This window comes from Barbus barbus, assembly GCF_936440315.1.
Source record: "Barbus barbus genome assembly, chromosome: 30".
In the NCBI taxonomy this organism is placed as follows: domain Eukaryota; kingdom Metazoa; phylum Chordata; class Actinopteri; order Cypriniformes; family Cyprinidae; genus Barbus; species Barbus barbus.
Window position 1 is genome coordinate 15,338,228 of NC_136758.1, and position 17,362 is coordinate 15,355,589.

The 17,362-nt window shown below is 37.4% G+C and overlaps 1 protein-coding gene across 2 annotated transcripts in view; it reads right to left on the minus strand.

Moving 5' to 3' along the window:
- The window catches only part of mdga2a (MAM domain containing glycosylphosphatidylinositol anchor 2a), a 143,378-nt gene that overhangs the window by 18,386 nt on the left and 107,630 nt on the right, over positions 1-17,362 (minus strand). For both annotated transcript variants that reach the window (XM_079386072.1, XM_079386073.1), the window contains one exon: positions 3,000-3,177. In XM_079386072.1, coding sequence (XP_079242198.1) covers positions 3,000-3,177 — 178 coding nt within the window. The remainder of the gene's footprint in view (positions 1-2,999; positions 3,178-17,362) is intronic.

Genomic DNA, 17,362 nt, shown 5'->3' on the forward strand with positions numbered 1-17,362 from the left:
TGAAAAAACACTGACATACTTCCATATATATGTATGTATATATATATATATATATATATATATATGTATATGTGTGTGTATATGTACACACACACACACACACACACACACACGTTGGTTTTTGTGGTTTATGGGGACTCTCCATAGGCGTAATGGTTTTTATACTGAACAAACTGTGTGTGCTATTGCCCTACACCAACCCTACACCTAAACTTAGCCCTCACAGGAGACTTTGTGCATTTTTAGATTTTCAAAAAAACACCATTTAGCATGGTTTTTAAGCCTTTTGAATCACGGGGGCATAGGCAGTGTCCTCATAAACCACCTTCATATTGTAATACCTCTGTCATACCCATGTCATTATACAAATTTGTGTCCTCATAAACCACATAAACATGCGCACACACACACAGACACATATACATATACATATATATGTATGTGTGTGTGTGTGTGTGTTTCACTGAAGAAAGTAAGTCATACAGGTTTGGAATGACATGAGGGTGAAAAAATGACAGATTTTTCATATTTTGGGTGAATTACCCCTTTAACATTAAAAATTAATTGGTGTTGCACATGAACTGAAAAACATGTATACAATGAATGCAATACAAGTCACTTTGAATTTAAGCATCTGCCAACTACATAAATGTAAAAGTAACGTTTTGCAGCTGGGATTGTGAAAAATGCAAAATATTAAATGAGAGTGGCGCTCAATTTGAATCATCAAACTTAAACTGGCGATACTTCTCCTCCTAATGTAATTTAAAAGGACTATTCAAAATAATGTCAAATTATTCAAAATAATGTTAATTTTTATTTTGTGGCAAATGAATAGTGTGACATTCACATTCACGCACACAGATAAATCCTGTTTTAATTTAAATACTTTTTTTCATTCATTTTAAAATATATAGTTAAAAAGTAATGGATGGGAATACCAATAGACAAAATTAATTCTTTATCATTTATTATACATTATTTAAAAATGAATAATAAATCAATATGACTTAATATAATTTGACTTGCTTAGAATAAAAGTCATGGAGGTTTGCAATGACATGAGGGCAAGTTTTGACAGATTTTAAACATTTTATTATTAAAAATGCAGTGCTGTTGCACATAAACTGAAAGACAATGTATATCTAGAATGCAATGTAAGACACTTTGGATTAAACCATCTGCCAAATGCAAACATAAATGTGCAGTTTTAGCAAACCAACAGAAGGCATCCTCACAGAGAGCTTCTCCAACCATTTACACACAGCTTAAATGCCAGTGTATTATTGTGAAAGCTGGGATATGGATTGTGACGGGTGTGATTGCGCTATCACCTTCTCCAGGCTATTTGAGCCAATTAAAATGCATAATGTCACAGTGACAAAAGCTGGACTCTTTGATGGAAGTGCTCCTGGTGTGAAAGTCATCCCATCAATACAGATGGTCTTTTCCCATGAGCCCTGTGGCAAAATGACTTCAGGGGAACCGGAATAGCAGAGAGGGAGATGTTATGAAATGAGACATTTTCAATTTTTTAGCATTGGTATTTCCATTACCTGACACAAAGACCGTGTAGAGCCATAGGGCTTCATATCACATGGGTAAGCTGCTGAATAAACTATGAGCAGAATAAATGAAATAATGACCGGATGGAAGAAAAAAAATTTTTTTTTTTGAGAATTTTTTTTTCTCTGCTTTTGAAATTGCATCTGGTCTGCACAGGTCTTCTGTGGTCTTTTCTTGCAAATCCCTACTTTTTATAAGCCATACAGAGGGTCAAGGGCATTCGCTCGACAGCCCAGTGCTGTTCAAAATAGTTTTGGATGGAGACTAGCACGTCACACCTTTTTCCACAATATTTCATGTCTGCTACCTATAAGCAAAGGGTTAAAATTAAGATTAGAGCCTTTAAAGAGCCTCTAATATCACACTGGGGTTGTGCAACCTCGATAACAGAACACTGTGCACAGTTAATGAATGTGCCCGAGTGCATCCAGCCATTGGTGAGGTCATAAAGCTGCCACATTACGATTGGTTTTCCAGTAAAGAAGGGAAGGGGTTCAGGCACCACAGACGTAGGGTTTAGGACTGGATATACGTTACCTGTTTCTCGACTGGCCTCTTTAAGAAGCACAAAGCAAAACCATAAGATCAATCTATAGCTCTGGTAGATAACATGAATATAACAGTTGCTATTAAAATGCATGTCAACAGATGAGCATTATGTGCATTTTTCATGTACACAGCCAGCAGAGGTCTCTATTACATTAAAAAAATAAAAAATAAAATGGCCTCTGCTGGTTATTTGTTAGATTAGCATATTTTTACACAAATATTTAAAATAGTTGAATCAATGAAGTGTTCTTTCTCAATAAAAAGATGAGGCAGTTGCACAATATTTGGAGCTGTCAAATAATCTAATCTTGAATGGAAAATCAAAGTGTTTTTAATAAATGACCTTGACTTTAAAACAGTCAGTACACAGACATCTCTGTCAGTATCAGTGGGGTCCAAAGGTCTGAGAGCATTGGTCAAAATGTAGCATTTACTCTCACTGAATAATAATAACCATGAGTAATAAAATTAAACTAAGTGCATAAAATTAAACTAAATTTTTTTTTTTTTTACAAAATAGGAATTAATATCATAATGCACAGTAAAAAAAAGGGTGTTTTGGAAATTTGCTAAAGAGATTTGAAAGAATAACTATTTTTAATGATTTACTGTGTTTTTAAAAATTAACTTAAAGTGAGTTAGATTACAGCAAAGGAACTCTAATTAAAAATATAAAAATAGGGGAAAAACATGGACAAACACTGAATATCGACGAATAAATGAAAATTATAATGCCGATAGGTAATAAGGTACAGATACATTGTGAAACCCTATTTTTGACCCCACTGTACTTGGATACTCACTTTCTCTCTCTCTCTTTTTGTAACAAAATACTGAGAACACTGAAAACAAACACGATCATAACCAAAGAAGCTTTTTCTTACCACAGTAGCGAATGAGCCTTTCCGTTGAATCGCCCTCCCCGAATCGTGTAATGGGTGTGAGGCGGATCTGGTAGGCCTCGGGTTTAATGAGTTCAGTAAGGTTGTAGGTAAGTAGTTCTCCTTTCTGGATGTTGTCTTCTATCGGGATTTCCTGCTCCCACCATCTCTGATGCCCCGTCTGAGGAAAAGAGCATAATTACATGTTTCAACACCTTATGATTAAGCATCAAACCAGCACACACGAAAGTAATACCCAAAATGTCCTTTTAATAACACAGAGTCTCCAGGTAACAAAAAGCATACATCGTGATAGGATGTCTCAGTCTGTACTATTAATTAAAAACATAATTTCAACATACTAAAATTATAATACAACACATACCGAGCATAAAATTGAAAAGAGCTGACCAGAGCAGTTATGATATAAAGTCTATTCCTCTCTTAGTACTTTTCTCTCTCTGTATATTTTTAAGTTAAGAACACAGTATTCTTTACTTCAAATTGAACTTTTCTGATTACGATGGCACCGGTCAATGGTTTTAATCAAAATGCACAGGCGCTTCCCAAAATGGCCCCACTTGTCTGATGCAAATCAGAACAAATTCTCTAAACAAACACCTACACACAGTAGAGGTGACATTTTCAAACAATGATGCTTTTCACTGAGGAAAGAAAGCACATGAGTTGACAATCACAAAAAGTTCAAAAATGGGCAAACTAAACATTATTGAATTTTTAGTGAGATATGTGAGCTGGCTAATTGATTTTGACAACGCATTTTAGCTCCCTGACCTTCTCAATTAATTTATTACAGCAAGTTGAATTAGTGTGATATTAGAAGAAGTCCATTCATTCCTTCAGCTCGGGCTTGAAGGAAAGCATAAATGGATTTCAGCTGATGCCTTTTGTCATTTATTGTGGTGGTCGAGGACATATCTAATTAAAATCCAGCACCTGTGAAATCTTCCCGGATCTCCTGAAGTGAACTGCCGGGCGGTAAACAAACCAAAATGAGTGTTCTAATCACTAAAAGAGAATCTGAAAGTTGTGAAAGTGTTTGCGAATACCCTGGGCTTTCATTTGTCTAGTCTAGCAACTCAAAGACCTCATACATCTTTCATTACAAATATTTAGGATTATAAGTTTTCATTTCCAGCGAGGGTAAACACAAAAGTTGCTTTGGAGGAAAGTACACAAATTGTGAGCGTCAAGTCAACACGAAAATACGTTTAAAATCCATAATCTTACATACTGTACACTACCACATTTTTGAAAGAAAGAAATACTTTTATTGAGCGAGGGTGCATTAAACTGATTAAACTTTTATTTTCAATTTTGTAACAATTCTTTTTAACTTTAAAGAATACTGAAAAATCCTCAAAAAATATGAATGTTTCCTCAAAAAATATTAATCAGAACAACTGTTTTTAGCATTGAGAAGAAATAAGAAATGTTTCTTGAGAAGCCACTTAGCATATTATTTAGATTTTTGAAGGATGATGTGACACTGAAGTAATGGATGCTGAAAATTGTTAACATTACAGGAATAAACTGTATTTTAAAATATATTTAAATAGAATATAGTTATTTAAAACTGCAATATTATTTCACAGTATTACCGTATTTACTGTATCGAATAAATGTATCCTTAGTGAGCACAAGAGACTCCTTTGAGAAACATAAACAGTAATAAAGTAAATATACAAAAGAAAACAATTTAAAGGAAGAGATAGTCAAAGGAAAAAGTATTATCTTATCCACATTTTATTTATTGATTTATTTTTAACAATGTGCATCAATAAATCATGCGCAACAAAGTATTTAAACATCAATTTGCAATCTGTTTTAAAACAGCTGTTTGTCCAAACAATGTAAGACGGATCAGTATAACATTACCATTAGTCCATTACTATGAGCCAGTCATTATTTTCCTGGATTGTTGAGATCTTTTGGCCATCGTATGCACAGTTGGTCATATTAATTGTGGCCATTTGCAAACTTGATCTTTTGCCACATGACATCTATTAGGCAGGCTGTGGATACACAACGATGGAAGGACACTGTTATGTGGTGGCTGTTGATCTTGGCCTCATGACTACTGTCTCAGAGCTTCGCTGACTGACAGCCGTACACAGACTCCCCCGGCAGTCACCACGGGTCTCACTGGATTCAAATACAAGATGATTGGTTAAATCAGTGGGGCGAGAGAGAGAGGGGAGGGTGGCAGCAATAGCCCTGAGAAGTTGCTAGTGTTCCCATCAGGGTCTCTCTCTCTCCTGGTAACGAGATTTCCATCGCCAAATCCAATTACTGTTTATTGCTTCTGTGAGATTTCTAATTCCATGCCTGCAGATCTTGTAGAGGGGAAAAGCATCGGTGCGGGCACATATAAGAAAAGATAGACCGTTCTTTCCCCAAAGCACCTCACTCCTGCAATGCATCATACAACAACAGTTTATTTCAAAGTCTCTCCTCTTTGAAAAGAGAGAGAAAAAAATCAATACATTCATAAGTGGTATCATCACAGACGGCTTTCAGCAGCATTTGATCTTATCTATGTAAAGCTGCTAAACCCAAAACTCAATTAAACCCCACTGAAGAGAATCACAGATCATTTCTTCATGCCAAAAAATAACTATTAACCTTCTCCAAACAAAGCAAGAAAAACCAAACGTCAAGTCTTTTACACTAGTGAGTTTTAACACTTGACGTGGAGCATCCTTCAACACCACATTTGGGTGCGATTTCATTAAAGAACTGAAACGCATCTGCTTTTTTCATGTGGTTCAGTGTGCACAGCTCCAGGGACCTTCTGTTTCTTCCAACACAGCACTCAAATCTTAACACATCCTTGAGCAAGACACTCTAAACCTTGTTGTGGATGTGAGGGGCCAATATTGAAGCGTACAGCCCTCACACTGAAGGAGAGTGTGAAGAGCACAGGGGCGGAGAGAGCACACACAGGCTGACAAAACAACCTTGAAGAACCAACCAGCTCTGACGAAATGCTTCAACTTTGGTGCCGCTGATATAATACCCAACTCTGTGGAATTTGAAAAATAATCTATTGTGATCCAAGAATGTGACCTTGGCTGACTGTATACCTGAGAAAAATTAGCCTTTTCGCTGCAGAAAGTCAATACTTGTGTCCATGTGCAAATAACTGAAATGAACTTTTTAACTGTTATATGGCATGATTAAAGGAATAGTTCACTACAATTTTTTACTGAACCGGTATGATTTTCTGACTTCTGTAGGACTCAAAATGTTAGGCTTTGCCATCACAGAAATAAATTACATATACTAAAATAGAAAAGTTCATTTAAATTGTAATAATATTCCATAATATTACTGTTTTACTGTATTTTTGATCAAATAAATGCAGTGGTGAACATGAGACTTATTTCAAAAATAAACATTTTTAACAAGCCCAAACGTTTGAATTGTACTGTATTTGTACAGCTATGAAAAGCTATGAAGAGACCACTTGAAAACCCTCAGTTTGGTATGACATGAGGGTGAGTAAATACTGATAGAATTTTTATTTTTATCCCTTTAAACTCACACCTACAGTATTGGGAAAGCAGTAGAGCATATGAAACTTCTCTTCAGGCCAGTAATCTATTCTGTAAGGATACACATCGTGACGGGGTTCATCACAACGCTACTCTGAGACACATGTGGCAAAGCTGCCAACAGCAGAAGGAAAACGCAAAGTTTCACAATCAGCAGAGGCTCGGTGCCAAAGGCTTTCTCTGGGGTCACTCGCGAGAGAAGCATTATTATATTTTTATAAAGTAATTTTCATCTTCTACTCATTAACATAGCATAAGAATTCTGAATACAGTGCTCGAGTTTCCCTCCTGGTTTCTCTGTAAACCATCTGTGCTCTGAACCGCATATATTTTCTCCTTTCGGTAAATCTTGGATCTGTTGCAGTTTGGCCACGAATTCTGATTCCGAATCAAACCGAGCACAATTACGCCACCCGCATTTGAGCACACAGCATAATTTAAGGCATTTTTGGCTATTCTGCGTTACATACAAACCTTACATTTCCCTTCCTCTGAACATGACCTTTATTCAAATACCATCATCAGAGAGAGGAATACAGGACTCCTCTTTTGGTCCCAGAGACAGAGAAACATTATCCTCAAAACACGAGGTTAATTACCCACACGCATCTGTGTTAACCTCTCAAGAAGAACTGCCCCAGTAATCCAGTGGTGAATACAGGAAAAACAAACTGCACATACGATATCGGCACAGAAATTCATAGTCAGACTGAATGAGAGTCTACATGATCAGCGCTCACCATCGCTGTTCTTATGAATAAAAGGAAAGGTCAAATAATCTCTCTAGCGGCACTGGAACTTGCTGGTTACACAAGGTGTGTGCTACACTTGCTAAATAACAGCTGTCTTTGGGATTCAAATATTACACAAAGTAAAAACATCACAATTCACCTGCTCTCAACGAAAATACTTTTGCCTCATTTGTTCTAGCTTTTTTGTTCTGCATTGTAATATACGTTGCCGGTCGGAGGTAAAATGGCTTGTTGCTATGGCAACTGGGCTCACTTCTCATTCATGACATCGTTCAGCAAATCTTGTTGAATAAAGACGAGCAGAGAAAGAGTTGGGGATGAAGGGAGGATGGGACGGTCGATATGAAGAGAAGAGAACAAGACATTCTGCCCTTATGCAAATTATAACCTAAACACCTTTTTGTGCACTGAGATACATCAACTCCACATGGGAGAAAGGAAATTATATTTTGTGTAAATAAGAACCTCATTAGTATTTGATCGAAGATATCTAAGGAAAAATAGGGGCTGATTTGCAATTCAAAACATGGCAATTAAAGCAAATTATGATGATTTTGTTCTCAGAGCATACTTGGGGCAACCTAAGGAAAGTTAATAAAATTACTTTTTGCAAGTGTTAATATACTCAGTTTATGAAATCAAATTATTTGGATAGCCAGCTTAATTATGAACAAGGTGAAAGGTGAAGATGTGCTGATCTCCAACAGAAGGTTTCCTGAATTGAACCAAAACTTTCCTCACAGCAGGTTCATCTGGACAAGTTCAAAAGGTGAAGCACTGCTGATCTATGAACATCTCAAAATTCGCCTTAATGCATATTTAAGTACCTTCACCCTGCAGCACTAAAACCTTAGCTTATATCTATGCATGAGTCACGTGCAAGGCAAATGCTAAACATAGAAACGTCATCTATTCTATATCTCCATTGGGAAACATGCTATATGCTATATGGTATGCTAAAGCATTGCCAACTCTTTTTATTGTGAGCTATGAGCAACACAGGATGACTAAATATAGACTAACCCATCTATAATGCAGTCAAATGATGCAAACTGGCATTTCATTGATGCTCCCCATGTGCATTTAAAGGAAAAGTTCACCCAAAAAGGAAGATTTGCTGAAAATGTACTCACCCTCAGGCCATTCAAATCTTTCTTCATCTGACCAGATCTGGAAACTCTTGCCCACTCATGAATCCTCTGCAGTGAATAAGAGCCGTCAGAATAAGAGTTCAAAAATCTGATTAAAATGTCGCAATAATCCACAAGTAATCCAGATGACTCCAGCCAATCTATTAATATCTTGTGAAGTAAAAAACTGTGTGCTTTTAAGAAACAAATGCTTCATTAAGGCATTTTAACTTTTTTTGACGTTGTTTCTGGTCAAAATAGGATTCTATAAATCCATCGCCTGTTTCCTCACACATCAAAATCCACCATCAAATTTGTTTAGTACTGTTTTCGCTTGTAAACAGTGCTTTGTCTGTGCATATTTCTCTCCTGATTCAGACAAGATGACTTTTTCATTGGAGAAAGCAGTATTATGGATTGGGGATTCATAATTTATGGAAGCCCGTTTCTGCCACTGAATTAAAAAAAAAAAAAAAAGGTAATAGCGACTTTTTATATTGCAATATAAATATAAAAATATTACTATTATTATATTACTGACTTTTTTTTTTCAAAAATTGTGAGATATAAACTCATAACTCTGAGAAATGAATGCGATTAACTCACAATTGTGTTATAAAATCAGAATTGCGAGACATAAACTCCCAATTCTGAGAAGGAAAGTCAGCATTGCGAGTTTGTATTCTAATGTAAAATAAGAAGTCAGAATCATACAATGTAAACTTGCAATTGCAAGAAAAAAGTGAGAAGCTTCACAAGATGTTAATTGATGGATTGGAGTCATGTGGATTATTGTGATGTTTTAACAGTCGTTTGGACGGCACCCATTCACTGCAGAGGATGCATTGGTGAGAAAGTGTAATGCTAAATTTCTTCAAATCTGTTCAGATGTGGTTTTTCATTTCAAATTTTCATTGTTGGGTGAACTAATTCTTTAATGTCAGTTTGTGTCCAGAACCGTAATACAACAAATCCCCTGTTGACATTTGCTTCAGTTTCTTTCTTTTTAACAGCAGAGAGTGAAAAATGGTTGTTTACTTGAGTTCTAACTAAAAAAAAGAGTGTGAGATTGGAAGCTGCAATAACAAACTATATGCACATACACGCATACCTGCGCAGGCAAAATATGAATCGCTTTCATCAGTGTAACCGCTGCAGCGTGCCCCCGGTAATAAGACTTCACACAAGAATTATTTTGTGATAATGCACACTAATAGCAACGGGCTTCGTTTGTAAATAAGGTTTTATGCTAGCGTTAGCCCACGCATAGGCCCAACGACATTGTACCTTTAGATGCTTCATCCGGTGTAATGTAAATTGCATATTTCCAGAGAACGGTCACGCGTCGATGTCGTGCAAGTCTTTGAATTAGCCCGCAGGCCAGCTTGATGACTGCCGAGTGCTGTTTGCTTCAGCACTGACACAAATCCTTTGCTGCAATGGAGAACAATATCTTCTTGTTATGGTACTGTAAATATGAAACTGTCTCCTAGCACACTGTCCCTCTGTACAAACAATTGATAGCGTGAAAAGGTGGCCTACTGTCATTTATGTCACAGATTGAAAGAGAAACACGTCAGCAATGTGTGCATCTCCGTGTGAAAGTGCGTGCATGGAAGTGTGTCCTTGAATGTTTACTGTTTGTGGGGGGCCTTGATGTTTTATTAGCATGCAAACGGTGTATGTGTGCATTTGTGTATCTGCATCAGTTGCGTTTTCTCCAATGACGCCAAATATAACCAAAATATAGCAAATATTACAAAATATGTGACTGAATAATGCAGAAAATTGTTCATTTCTTGAAAGTAACACTATCCAAACCTGAGCAAGGTTTCAGAAGGCAGCAATGTTTCTTTTGCCTTCCTTGAGATCCCATTGAGATCCCAAAGTGTACATGTGAGGTGGGAATGGTGAGAAACAAACGAAAAGTCACGAAAAGATAAGCTTTTTTGCTCTTACTTTTGATATGAAACAAAGTTTCAGATATCAAATCTATCCATTTTATTACAGTATTCAAACAATAAATGCCATTTTGGTGCCGTTTAATTTTGGAGTGCCAGATTGTTGTAGCGCCTCAAGTTTCTGTCCTTCGGATGAGACGTTAAACCGAGGTCCTGACTCTCTGTGGTCGTTAAAAATCCCATATTGTCACCCCGGTATCAAATCCCTGGCCTCTGACCATCATGGCCTCCTAATCATCCCCCTACACTAATTGGCTTCATCACTCTGTCTCCTCTCCACCAGTAAGCTGGTGTGTAGTGGGCGTTCTGGCGCAATATGGCTGCCGTCGCATCATCCAGGTGGATGCTGCACATTGGTGGTGGTTGAGGAGATTCCCCCCCTTCTATGTACAGCGCTTTGAGTACCCAGAAAAGCGCTATATAAATGTAACTAATTATTATTATTATTAAGTCTAGAGAAGTGGCAGGGTGAAAAAACATGAATAAACTAGGGTGACCATATGTGCTTTGTTTACCTGTTTTCATGCTTGCTGAAGGTAATTATCGAAAAGTAGTTTGACCAGTAACATGCAGGTATTGTACATAATGGACCAATCATGGTGTTTGTGAGAAGGTGCAAAACAATGCAATTACGCGTACATACTAGGTGTGTTTGACTTAAAAGCAGCTCGGCTCAGACCGATCAGTATTTGACATCAAAGTACCTCGAGAACGTTTTGAAATAAGGAACCGTCTGTATGGTACTTTGATGTCACACACCGATCGGTCTGCACACAAACAAAGCCAAAACCTAGATATTATAAGCAATATAGAAATCCAGGCCAGGACGCATCCAGGAAAAAATAATGTTAAAGTATGTTAAAATAAAGAATACGACTTACCGAAATCCGTATCCTGTCGCATGTAATCGCTCAATCTGTGTTTCAACCGTGCAAAAATGTCAATATAACAGCTTGTAAACAATGTCATGTAACGCCATTTACCTCAGAAAAAAAAACTAACTCGTCAGCTAGAAAAATCTAGAGAGGAGCATTTTGATAAATATATGCACCATATAACATATTCATTATAATTTTTATTGTACTTTATTATTTAATTTGTTTAAATAAATCTGTCAAGTTTTTATGACAGCCACCATTTAAATGTTTATATTTCAAACAACAAATTGGAGTAGAAATATAATTACGTATTTGTAACTTTATTATTATAAAAACTTTATTGAGTGTAATTTAAATTGAGCGTAGCGTTATTTCTGCCAGGTCATGTTAGTCAGGCTCGCATCAGCTGACTCGGCTGATCCCCATCTACCTATAGAAATATGACACCTAAGCATCCATATATAAGTTCGTCAGTATTATCAGCAGTTTTCACATTGCTCAATAGCAAATTAAATGGCAAATTCGGCAAGCAAAACATCATCATCACTAGGAATCGGGAATTTAGCGAGCGGAATTCGTTTCCCAATGGATTCACCCCCGAGTTCGTTAACTTGAACACGTGAATTCACCGCATTGTTCATAAGCTGCCCGATTCGGAAGTGACTGAGTTAGCGTTACTTCACGCATCGGTACATTATTGAAATGAACTCCACGAGTTATGCGACCGAATCAAGATCAAGTTCAGATGGAAACTTCATCCCCAAGAAGGATATCAAGAAATCATTCACTCTCTCGAACGTCTTCTTCACAAGACAAGTTCCTTTTAATGCTCTCAGGTTATTGACAACATGCCTGTTACTATGGCTACCCGCATTGCTTAGGCTCATTAGTTGTTCAGTTGGCAATGTGCGGTACTGTGTTACTGGCATACGCTGTTTCGATAATTTTCCTATTTAAAGCTTGACTCTTCTGTAGTTACATCGTGCACTAAGACCGACGGAAAATGAAAAGTTGCGATTTTCTAGGCTGATATGGCTAGGAACTAAACTCTCGTTCCGGCGTAATAATCAAGGAACTTTGCTGCCGTGCCATGGGTGCAGCAGGCGCAGTGATATGACGCAGCGCCTGAAAGTAGTCCCCAGCTAGGTAACTAGTTATGATATAGCAGGGGAACTTGAGAAAAGCCAACCTACTGATCTTCTACTTAAGCCAAATTTTGAACGCTACTCCTCCTAGAGCTTTCGAGCTAGAACCACCAAACTCAGCCCAGCTCTTCAGACTGGTCTCACTTAGTGTGCTATATCTTAACTCATCCAACTTATAGTTTTCATAAAACTGAAGATTAAATATAATAAAAATCCCATAGACTTACATTGACGGACTGTTCAGATGAGCCAAGACTATTCAAACTCCAACTGTCAAAATTCAAATCTAAACACTGAAGCCTATTAGACTCAATCAGACTTCCCTTCTATGTACTATTTCTAATTCATTCAAACTCATTTAAATGCATCTATCTAATATTTCTAATATCTATCTATCTATCTATCTATCTATCTATCTATCTATCTATCTATCTATCTATCTATCTATCTATCCTAGCAACATGCTAATCATGTTAGAAACATACTTACAACATGCTAGTAGCATGCAAATCATGCTAGCAACATGCTAATCGTGCTATCAACATGCTAGTCACTTGCTAATCATGCTAGAAATATTTATTTATTTATTTAGTCATTTAGCAGACGCTTTTATCCAAAGCGACTTACAAATGAGGACATAAGAAGCAATCAAAACCAACAAAAGAGCAACAACGTGCAAGTGCTATTACAAGTCATGGTTAGCCTAACGCAGTACAGATAATTATTATTATTATTGTTATTTTTAATAAAAAGACATAGATAAAATACAATTAGAATAGATAGTGCTAGAGTTAGAGGGTCAAGTAAAGATGAAACAGATGAGTTTTTAGCCGTTTCTTGAAGATGGGTAAGGATTCGGCTGCTCGGATCGAGTTGGGCAGGTCATTCCACCAGATGGGAACAGTTAATGAAAAAGTCCTTGAAAGTGTTTTTCTGTGTCTTTGGGATGGTACAATAATTCGTTGTTCACTTGAAGAACGCAAGCTTCTAGAGGGCACATAAGTCTGAAGTAAAGAATTTAGGTAAAGGGGTGCAGAGCCAGTGGTGGTTCTGTAGGCAAACATTAATGCCTTCAATTTAATGCGAGCAGCTATTGGTAGCCAGTGCAAATTGATGAACAGAGGCGTGACGTGCGTTCTTTTCGGCTCATTAAAGATTAATCTTGCAGCGGCATTTTGGATTAATTGTAGAGGTTTAATAGAATTGGCTGGAAGACCTGCCAAGAGAGCATTGCAATAGTCAAGTCTGGACAGAACAAGAGCCTGAACAAGGAGTTGTGTTGCATGTTCCGAGGGAAAGGGCCTGATCTTCTTAATATTGTATAATGCAAATCTGCAGGACCGGGCAGTTTTAACAATGTGGTCTGAGAAATTCAGCTTATCATCAATCACAACTCCAAGGTTTCTGGCTGTTTTTGAAGGAGTTATGGTAGATGAGCCTAACTGGAAGCTGAGATTGTGATGAAGCGATGGGTTAGCTGAAATTACAAGCAGTTCTGTCTTAGCTAGGTTAAGTTGAAGGTGATGGTCCATCATCCAGCAAGAAATGTCTGTTAGACACGCAGAGATGCGAGTAGCTATCGTCAGATCATCAGGATGGAATGAGAGGTAGAGTTGAGTGTCATCAGCATAGCAGTGATATGAAAAGCCATGTTTCTGAATGACAGAACCTAGTGATGCCATGTAGACAGAAAAGAGAAGTGGTCCAAGAACTGAGCCCTGAGGCACCCCAGTAGCTAGATGTTGCGACTTGGATACCTCACCTCTCCAAGATACTTTGAAGGACCTATCAGAGAGGTAAGACTCAAACCACTGGAGTGCGGTTCCTGAGAAGCCCTTTCTCAATAGGGTTGACAAGAGGATCTGATGGTTGACTGTATCAAAAGCAGCAGACAAATCTAGCAAGATGAGTAATGAAGATTTGTCAGCCGCTCTTGCAAGTCTTAGGGCTTCAACAACAGAAAGCAAGGCAGTTTCGGTCGAATGTCCACTTCTGAAGCCAGATTGGTTACTGTCCAGGAGGTTGTTCTGTGTGAGAAAGACAGAGACTTGGTTGAACACAACTCGTTCAAGTGTTTTTGCAATGAAAGGAAGAAGGGAAACCGGTCTATAGTTCCCAAAAAGAGTTGGGTTAAGAGTGGTTTTTTTAAGAAGTGGAGTTATACGAGCCTGTTTAAATGCAGAGGGAAAAATTCCAGTGTGAAGGGATGTGTTAACGATGTGAGTGAGTGCAGGTACGACTGCAGGTGAAATGGCTTGAAGGAGATGAGATGGAATAGGATCAAGCGGACAGGTAGTAGGATGACTGGAAAGGATGAGTTTAGAGACTTCTGCCTCAGAGAGTGGAGAGAAGGATGTGAACGAGTGTATGTTTGGTGGTAAGATATGCTTGATAGATTGTGGTGTGGAAAATTGTGCAGTGAGGTTTGTAATTTTATTAATGAAGAATGTGGCAAAGTCATCAGCTGTTAGAGATGATGAAGGAGGGGGAGGAGGAGGACAAAGGAGGGAGGAAAATGTTTTAAATAGCATGCGAGAGTTAGGTGAGTTGTTAATTTTGTCATGATAGTATGTCCTTTTAGCAGTGGAAACATTAGCAGAGAAGTCAGAGAGGAGTGATCGATATAAATTAAGGTCAGTAGGATTTTGTGATTTGCGCCATACCTAATATGCTAGTGACATGCTAGTAACTTGCTAATCATGCTAGACACATGCTAATCATGGTAGCAACATGCTAGTAACTTGCTAATCATGTTAGAAACATGCTAACGACATGCAAGTAACTTGCTAATCATGCTAGAAACATGCTAACGACATGCTAGTCACTCGCTAATCATGCTAGCAACATGCTAGTCATTTGTTAATCATGCTAGCAAAAGGCTAGTAACTTGCTAATCATGCTAGAAAAATGCTAGTGACATGCTAGTAACTTACTAATCATGCTAGAAACATGCTAATCATGGTAGCAACATGCTAGTAACTTGCTAATCATGTTAGAAACATGCTAACGACATGCTAGTAACTTGCTAATCATGTTAGAAACATGCTAACGACATGCTAGTCACTTGCTAATCATGCTAGCAACATGCTAGTCACTTGTTAATAATGCTAGCAACAGGCTAGTAACTTGCTAATCATGTTAGAAACATGCTAGTGACATGCTAGTAACTTGCTAATCATGCTATCAACATGCTAGTCACTTGCTAATCATGCTGGCAACATGCTAGTAACAGGTTAATCATGCTAAAACCATATTAATCATGCTAGAAATGTTATCAACATCTATCGAATCTATCTAAATGTTCAAACTTCAGGCTTTTACAACTGCTTTAAACTTTCAGGCTAGGCTTTCTCAAGCCAACCTAAAGTTTGTCTTGACAAACTTTTTTTTATCTAGTTTCAGTTTAAAGTGGCTCGCCATCAGATGCTCTGACAGAAAGGCTGTGTGTGCCGCTGATGTGCTGTTTTCCTAAATGCATTACTTATATTTCACAGATAATATTTCCATTTCACTGTCAGAAGTGCATGAGCTTTTGCTTTGCGATTCTCCACTAAACTTCACAGACTTTTTTGCGGATTCGTGACAAGTACCAACTGACTCTCATGTAGCTACATTTTATAGCATTAGTTGAGAGATTTTTTTCCTTTAGAAAATGTGGCGTGTACTTTATATATATCCAAAATAATTGATATCGAATCGGAAATCGGATCGAATCCCAACTTGTGATTCAAAATCGAATCAAATCGTGAAATCTGTGTCAAAACCCAGCCCTAGTGGAAACTGTGATGATTTTTTTTTAGGATTCTGTGAAAAGAACAGCATTTATTTCAAATTAAAATATCTTGTAACATTATAAATGTGTGTCACTTTTGATTCATTTAATGCATCCTTGCTGAATAGAAGAAAATAAAAGAAAACAAAATCTTACTGACCCCAAATGTCTGTTTCTCTAGGCCCCCAAAACACCCTTAGATTCCAGAGGGTTAAACTGGTAGCATACAGTAACATTATAGTATTACTTCCTTATTGATAGCGTAACATACTGTAAAAGGTGTAAAAAGGTGAAAAATTTCAGAAGACGAGTGCCTGTTACTGATCTCTATATGTATGAGAATGAATGAGACAGACGTTAAGCTATCAGAGAGAGAATTATGAGGGTGAACAGTATGGGATTTGAGACCAGAGGGGAAAAGAGGAAGTCATGTGGGGGGACAGATCTGATAAGTGCGCCCTGCTGAGTTCACTACTGAAGCAGCACTATGTGAGTGTGTTGAAGGGATTGAAGGCAGAGGGCGGCCCTGACTCTGAGATTCCAGACTCTGTCAGACTCCATGAATAGAACAGAACAGAATCATTATTTGTCATCACACAACCAGTGGAATTTATTTCCACAACTTTACACAAAAGAAGATATCTTGAAGAATGTTTTTTGTCAATACAAAACAAAACATTCAACATTCTCATTGACTTTGACTGTAAAGCCAATAAATCTTTCAAAATATGTTATTATGTGTTAACACTGCGACTACATAAAAAAATCTACTTTCCAAGATGTTAGTAACGATGCAATCTTAAGCCACTCCGGCACACAAGACAACATTGTTTTCAGATGGACTGATTAAAATCCTTGTATGCCCTTGTGTAAAATCAGCCAATCAGAATAGTGCTTGCCAAAACAATAAAATGCTTTTCAGTTTTGTTGGCAAAATGCATCAGCCACTAGTTGAATGAATGAATTTGTAAAAGTATGCACATAAAGCAGACAGCCAATTCTCCACTTTTTATAGGCAGTCCAGCTCCAAAGCCTTTGAGCAAACTACATAGTAATGTTTTATATTTTAAAAAGCCATCCTTTAGGACAGGGGTTATTTAAAATGAAATATTTACAGCAATTAAATATTTACTTGAAGTCATCAAGTTAA